This window comes from Nymphaea colorata, chromosome 7 (genome assembly GCF_008831285.2).
Source record: "Nymphaea colorata isolate Beijing-Zhang1983 chromosome 7, ASM883128v2, whole genome shotgun sequence".
NCBI lineage: Eukaryota > Viridiplantae > Streptophyta > Magnoliopsida > Nymphaeales > Nymphaeaceae > Nymphaea > Nymphaea colorata.
In genome coordinates this window covers 7,959,431-7,967,700 of record NC_045144.1, presented here as the reverse complement: position 1 = coordinate 7,967,700, position 8,270 = coordinate 7,959,431, and the positions used below count along the sequence as shown (strand labels likewise).

Genomic DNA, 8,270 nt, shown 5'->3' with positions numbered 1-8,270 from the left:
TGGCTAGGCAGAATCTTGCCAGTACCTTGCAATAGATAAGAATGACCAAAATGCCCTCCAAAGCACTGATGCTGTCCAATGATAGGCTCTTTGGAGATCACTGTGGAAGTCCTAGATGGAAATCCCCGTGGAAACTTCAACACTGTGAACTGACAAAAAATTGTCACCTTGCTGGTGCTTCTTTTAAGGAATGTATATCATTCACTTATAGATACAACAGTAGCCTAAGTCATGCACTTGCTGGTGCAGCTCCTTTGCGGCAACCAAGAATTTGTTTATATATATAGGCTACCAGACTCTTAGGTGCTAGACTTATAATGAATTATTTTAGCTATCCATCGTTGAAAGAAAAACAAAGAAAAAAAAGAGTTGTAAACTAACGTTACGTAACTAAAATGTGATTATTGCTAAAAAACCAGAGTGAACGCGTTCAAGCTATTGGCTCATCAGACCCCAGCAAAAATGGCTTCTTGAAAAATGGATTAAAAAATCTCCTTTTTCTCTTTATTTTTCTCTCAACCATCCAACTTGAAACAATTGCAAAGCGGACATCTAAATAGCACCATTTATCGGACCCACAGCCCACAGGTTACCCGCTGCAACCATCAGCGTAGTGACAAATACCTGATTTTGAACTATGACATCTTGTCAAATTGACGAGTCAATGTAATTCATGGAACCTTTTCAAGCAGAGATGAATGTGCCATATTAGATAAGCAACCAACTTTGCTAAAGAAGCGTCATGCTAACATGACAGATCCACCAGTTTAAGGTTAGAATGATCAAATGGACCAATCTTTATCTGGAGCCCCAGCTCCATAGCTGAGAGAGTTCTCGGCTCAAACTTGGACTTTGCATTTTTTTTTTTTGTGAGGTATGACCCACCATTCGAGAAGACAGAAGGTCGAAGCCCCCATCCAACCTCTTATCTCGTCCATGGCTGCCTCGAGATGCTGCCTCTGTAGTGCTTCAATTTGTGCATTGGTAACCCTTCATTTGCAGCACAAAGAGCTGGTTCTCGAGGATTCTAAGCGGAGGCCAGCCCCTAGTCGATTCCGTTGTACCAACCCCCTTGGGGATTCCGGCTTTGGAGTTTAAAAACTAGTTTTATTGTTAAATTGATTAGATCACACTGTTAGGTCCCTTTTTTCTAATATGATGCCCTCCTCAAGAATCATGGGTACTTAGGCACGGTGCCCACACTGGGTTGCCTTACCCACACACCAAAATGGGTACGTGGACACATTGGAGTACTTGTCTGATTGGAATCGATCCAACCAACTACTTTGTTTAATTTGTTCTAACTCAGTTTTCATTCTATTTTTGTGAGGTTGTTGGCTATTAACACGCACTACTTTTATTTATGTGATTTGTTTACTTAAATTTTGTTACAATTTTGAAAATTTTATGGTTTTTGCATTTGTCTGCATCCATATTTTTCAAAATTATTGTTCCCATACCCGAATCTGTATCCGGTCTCACTTAAGCTATTTATACGGACCCATTCTTTCTCTTCCTTTCTTTGCTCGTTCTTTGCTTTAAGATGCAGAAAACATACGATGTCTTTCTAAAGGCAAGGATCTGGAGGCAAGAAGTAAAACCATGCATCAATTTTTGAAGCATAGCATCATGTGGTTTGGGGCATCCCACTGTCCAGGTAGAATGCCATAATACACAAATCACCCTTGTAATCATTTAATAAAATTTTACAATTAAAAAAACTAGTATACAATATATCCAGATTTAAGTTCAGAACTGTTGCGACAGGGGATCTGGTTGACGTTAACAGCTTCAGATGACCTGAACCCAGTTTGCTGAACCACAGTTACATCTTTGTGCATCAACAGGAGCCCCTTTTTTTAAACCTTTTTTGAAACCATCCCATCTTTATCTGGCCTTCTCTTAATGCAAAAATATAAAATAAGAATTTTAAGTATGAAATCTAAGGTCAACATTAGAGATCCTTATTTTGATGAATCATGGATTTTACCATAGATTTTTTGCAACATCATGTCATATCGGATCCATATCAAATCCATGGCTTTCAGATCAAGAGTAATCAAACGCCCGGTAACCTATAAAAAAACGTTTTGTGATCACAAGCAACTTCTGTTTGCATGATTTCCCGACCGGGCACTAGCGCCCCCTTTAACTCCTCGTTAGAGGTGGCGGTTGTGCAATGTTGAATAAAGATTCTCTCTCTCTTCATATAATATATATATATATATATATATATATATATATAATTAAAGTTTGGAACGCACATAATGACTATTTACAAGTTACCATAATTTATCTGAAGATTGAAATTTCATGCGGACGACAAGACCACTTCTGCAACATCTGTGGCCTTTGACATGATTTTCAATGCCTCAAAATTAAACATCCGGCAACATTAGAAGGAAACTGATCTAGTAATCACACTGACCTTTCAATCACGCACGTAACTTGACCGTTTCACGTCGTTCAATTTGGCACCAATTAAACAAGGAGAAATGATTGAAGACCGTTTCATTTCTTTCTTGACTTCGGTTAATCTATTTCTTACTCCTCCTCTGGCCTTAACTAGGTATTAGAGCTCCTCTGACTCTGAGACTGCTGCGTAGGGGCTGGCATTGAAAATTCACACCAGTGTGCATATATGTAGACAAATGAAAGCCAATGCCATTGGGGAGAAGCATACTCCAATAACATTGGCAATTTCTAGAATTTTTTTATATATATATTTTTTCACGTTTTAGACGCATCCTCGGTTCAAAAAGTCAATGTTATCCAAATAAACGATTTAAATAAGCTCAAAAGTTTCCAAGGCCACATTTGTGCAAGAAAAAGAATGCACAGAAAGTCAGAAACTAAATCCGCAAAGGATGGGGTCGTTAACTGAACCACTGATGATGTTGGTAATAAGTTATACAGGTTCGACTATTTGGAAGATGCTTGCCAAATCCATTTCAAAATTATCAAGTCACAGAAGACATTCAGCAATTTTTGGTATCAAAACATGGAAGTGGTCTTTAGAATTAGGTAACAGAGTCTCACACTCTCCAGCAATTTGAGATTGAGGGCATCATTATTGCAAGGCTAGAAAGAATCCAGCTGAAGCAGGTTAAACGACAAAATTTTGGAAATGCGGTTGGTCACGTAAGCTCAATGTTGATAACAATTTCTGGCTGGATGTCTTGACGATATGGCAGGTACCTTCAAGCACCACATCAGTCTTCGCGGTGAGAAATACCATGAAAAAGTATTAGATTCAGTGTGCGAAAGAAAGTTTGAAACTCACACAAACCTAGTTGTTGCCATGAAAAACTTTGGATTGGTTCATCATCTCTGAAACTCTACACAAGGTTTCACTTAGTACTAGTGGCAACAAACAAAAGTTGATAAACTAATCTACAGATTGTAGTATCAACTTGAACTTAAATAAGATCCCCACAGCAGTTCTTATGTCTAGCAATCACTTTTGGTCGCAGATTAGTTCAGGAAGAAGTCAATACTACATCCACTATCATTTGTCTTGCAACATATCAAATTCCACGTTCCAAATAAAAAAAATGAATGCCTTCGTTTTCCCCTTAAATAATAACGACAGTTAAAAAAACTAAAACATCACATTTCCCGTGTATGAACAAACCCAACAAAGAGATGGTTTAAATGGAACCTTCTCTCCTTATCCACATGAAGAGAAACTTGCAAGAATAGGAAAGGAAAGAAGTCCACAACTCTTGGAGAGCCAAATTAAGAGAAGTGAAGTCTTTTCTAAAGAATAGATTGTGCAAAAGATCTCATTTCAGCAAGAACAGAGCTACTCATACCTTACAGTGAACCTGCCAATGTGAAATAGAATAATCTTCAGCAATAATGTCACAGATTTTTAACAACAACGTACTTCCCCATCCAAGACGTAGCACCAACAGCATAAACCACAATTTCTTTTGGTTACAAGGTGACCAAGCAATTACCATGGCATATCAACTGAGCTCATCTAAGACCATACTTTACAAAGAAAAGGCCCGGACTCGAACAACCCATATCATTACAACTGAGCAAGTTCTTGTGGATTTTCTATTGCTTCCTTAAGTATTTGTTCTGCTCTTCTTTTCTTGTCATCCTTATCCTCATCCCTTGGGAACCAATGGGAGTTCTTGCCAGAATTCTGCAAATTCTTAACATTCATTCCCATAGACGAGCCGGACACATTTTTTGGGGACCCCAGCTTGAAATTTACAGCCGGTCGATCACTGGGAAGAACCTGTTCATCTGTTGGACCACCATTACCACTTGACGTCCCAAGTCCATATTTTGCTGCTTCAATAGCTGGGCGGAATGTCTCAACCACTGAAGGAAGACTAGGTTGGCCATCAACATTACTATGGTCAGAAAGTCTGGGGAGAAGAGTAACGTGAGATACCTCCTTCTCTCCAAATGGAAGAGGTGGTGCAAGAAAAGGATTTTCAATCTGCTTCACGTCTTTGGGTTTTCCTCTAATCCCAAAATCCCCATCTACCAAGCCGAATGCTGTGTTTTCAATCCGCTTCTCCTCTTTATGTTTTCCTCTTACCCCAAAATCCCCATCCACCAAACTAAACGCAGTTGTTGCGGTCCCGTTACACATCAATCTCTGCTGTAAATTCACCAGTGATCTCTCTGCCTTCCTCCGTTGCCTTGACTGCTCAATTTTATCTGTCCGTGGGTCTGTTGCCCTCTCATTCCAAACAGGCGTACTTCTATAAGTGTGAGAATCAGGAAAAGCAGGCAACCAAGATGGAATATGTGCACCCGGGGGAGCCTCACCGATTCTCAAGAAATTTGGGGCCAATCTACATTCCCTGATAATCGGAAAACGTGGAACTGCACGAACAAACGGTATCTCCTCCGCCAAGCTTGCGTACTGCATGATCTCTTTGATGAGACCAGATGCTGAAAGGCTGCAGCCGCTGCTTTCAGACACGTCGGAAAACCCAACAGAACAATGGAGCTCTTTAAGAGCCCGAATGACATCAAACACGTTGGACTCGGTCCTTCCAGCTGAATTGGCGTGAAAGCTAGCAGATCTTCCAAGATCTTGAATGTACCTAATCGAAATATCTGCTAGAGACTCCAGTGCCGATTGCCTAAATGCCTGATAGCCCACACTTTCACATATCTGGGCCACACTAATCTGAGCAACAGCTCGGGCAAAATCTCCTCGACCACTGGAACAGGCGCTGTCGCCTAGGCATCTAACTCTTCCACTCGGACCGCCGCCATCGGTCATATTCAAAATCTGACTTGAGGACCACTTTCAAATGCCTCCTCTGATCTTCCAACGCAGAAACCCCATTTTCCTTACGCATGTCCCATCCGCCAAACTAAACCCCTCAACTTCATCCAAAAGATCTCCATTCTCACGAAATGGAACAAGTGAACCAATCATGGCCAATAATGGAAGTCCTCAACAAAAATGATCTAGAAATAATAATGCGGGACAACAGTTACCACCTTTTTCAGTTTAAAAAATATCAAAGAACGTAACTCCCTTTCAGAGACTATGGATCAATCAGAAGAAAAGCACCCACAAATTCCCCAAGATTTCTTAGGGCTTCCCTCCGAAACAATCAACTCATCTACCAAGACACCATATTCAAAAGCAAAAAAGAAGAAATCATCCTGCACAGAGGACCAACCTAATGTTCCCATCCAAAGCCGAGAAATCCTAGACTACTTTAGCAAAATTGGAGGGCATAATCGACGATCAAGAGAACGGACAACCACGGGAAAACTTGAAGACCACGGGGGAAAAATTGAACGCTTACCGTGAAAGAATCCGGAATCCAGAACGGGAGGAACCGTGGGTCCTTAGAAACGAGAGCGCGAAAACTATCGGTAGATTTGGCTGGTCGCCTAAACCCCCGTCAAAACCCTAACAAGAACAAAGGGAGGGGCGCGGGCGACGGTCGAACCGGCTAACCCACGAGTGGTATTTATAGAGGGAGGTGAAGGGTATTTATAGAGGGCGGTGGTAAAGCTTTCGGATCCGGACCAACTTAGAAGTTCAGTTCCACGTTTAGCTATGGACCTAAATCTACAAAAACGCACCTTGATCCGATACTGTTTACCGCCGCCACCCGTTACGGATATTAAAATTTTTCGGGATCTCGCGAAAACAAATAGGATCCAATTGCTATTCAAGTTCAAATACAAATTCTAAATCCAAAATATAACCGAGCGCGTGCTTAAGAAGCTAACGTCTTAAATTTGTATGTTTTAAGTGGCATAGTTTTAAAATGGAATCCGAAAAAAAAATCTATGATTCATCAAACTAAGAATATCAAACAAATTTAGAACTATTTAATTTTACTTGGAAAAACCATCAAACGGTCACATAATAATATGTCGGTAAACTTGGCGAAGTTACCAGATTTGGCACGGTAGGGTTAATCAGATGGAGAAAAGACAGTATCAAATTCAGATCCAATTAACTAAGTGAATATTTTTTATTTGGGGAATATGAATCTCACGTTTCGAATCCGGGCCCTACTTTTCTTTGCATACTGAGATCTGTAAACAAGGGTCATTTAATTGGGTGAAAAGGTGGATCTGTTTCTTTAAAAAGATTGTTCTTTTATTGATCCTTAAAACTTAAGAGGCTGATTTCCATGTTAGTCAAGAGGGGTATTTCTGTCTTTTTATAAGAAGTATTCCAATTATGGGGTGGTTGCTATCACATTCAATTGCGTTTTTCCTCTATACCATAATAGGTTCAGAAGCAAATCTCAGTGACCCCAGTTCCCAACACACAATCTCGCCTTAGGAGCCTGACATAAAACCTGTTCTGAAAAACTTGATTTGTTATTTTAAGTCAGGCAACTTTTTATATTTTTTTTTCTGTTTACAAATAAATTGGCGAATTCAGTTAGTTGAATGGTCATTGGAAGGATTTTCTTGTCAAATCCAATAAATGTTTACTTTTTACATGTAAGAAATCAAACATAGCTTGGTATCATGTATATCCAAACTTGGTTTCACTCTTAAGTCAATCTAAGCAATATCCGTATAGATCCCATCTACATCCTTTTTTTCTTAACATTTCCTCGCCATGCGATTGTTTTTACGGCAAGACTCTACTTAAATTACATGCATCGTTTATTGACGATACCATCAAGTTGATAAGACGTCACAAAATGTGGAAACTAAGCTTGGCAGGATGATCAATGACGTAGCTTTGAACCCTCAAACTGGTGAAACTGCGGCGCAATTTTTTGTTGGACAAGGTTCAGGAACTTTTACCAATTAGGAGATCTCATAAAGTAAACAACTTTTTCCTTCCACCAGTGGCGGAGCAAAGATTTCCTCTTTAACAGCCGTGCGACCACTAAATAAAACTTTTGAAAAGTCTTAACAAGGGCCAACATCTATTTTTTTCAAAAATTTTACAGAGTTCAACCAAAAAATTTAAAAAAAATGTATTTTATAGAAAATTTTTCAATTTTCCACAAAAGTGGGGGGCCTGGCCTCGGCCCCTGCTTGCAGTCAATGTCATAAAATTTAAGAATGTTACGATTTAGTTTCCAATTTCTTTTTAAGATCCCATGTTCCAATATTGAGAACTTATTTATAATTTTCAATTATGTATATCAAATTTGATTTCAACTCCAACTCCTTGAAACCCAATAAGTAGATATCCTACTGCCATTATCGACCCTTCCCCAATCCGAACCTGCAAAAGCTGCTGCCCTATCTCACAAGCACTTAATTGTAATGAAACCTTAGCCATTCATTCGTCCTAGCAGGCGGAAACAAGATATATTCATTGAACAAATTTCAGGCTGAGTGTATATATATATATATATATAACACCATGACTATCATTTTCATGTCATCTGGGAACATCATTTTTTATGGACGGTAGTTCACGGATGGGTGATGGAGGAAGTGGGGGAGGTCACACGGCGGGTGGGGTAAAGGGGAGCCGCGGGGGAAAGGGAAGCCACCGTGTGGCTTCCCTCACAGTCCCCGGTGGGGCGACAATGGCAGGAGGAGATGCCGGCGGCTTTTGGTTGAAAGGAGAGGGACAGGGAGAGGAAGTGAAGGTGCATGAAGAAAAAAACAGGTGTGATCTGAGCTGTCGATCTTAGATCGACAGTTCATATTTGATGTCTGTAGATGTACATGTAAATGAAGAATGAGGGTTAAGGAACTATATAATATAGACAGTTTGTGTGTACAAATGAATGGGTACAAGAACTTGAATTGTGTTACTTCCCGGTATACGCTCTTTCTAGTTAATG

The 8,270-nt window shown here is 39.9% G+C and overlaps 1 protein-coding gene across 1 annotated transcript; it reads right to left on the bottom strand.

Moving 5' to 3' along the window:
• Positions 1–3,738: 3,738 nt before the first annotated feature.
• On the bottom strand, positions 3,739–5,951 carry LOC116257607 (transcription initiation factor TFIID subunit 8). Its single transcript, XM_031634542.2, has 2 exons — positions 5,796–5,951; positions 3,739–5,448 (listed from the first exon to the last, which is right to left on the bottom strand). Exon 2 carries the CDS (start codon positions 5,255–5,257, stop codon positions 4,037–4,039), a length of 1,221 nt encoding a protein of 406 aa, XP_031490402.1. The 5' UTR covers positions 5,258–5,448; positions 5,796–5,951; the 3' UTR covers positions 3,739–4,036.
• Between the last annotated feature and the right edge of the window lie 2,319 nt (positions 5,952–8,270).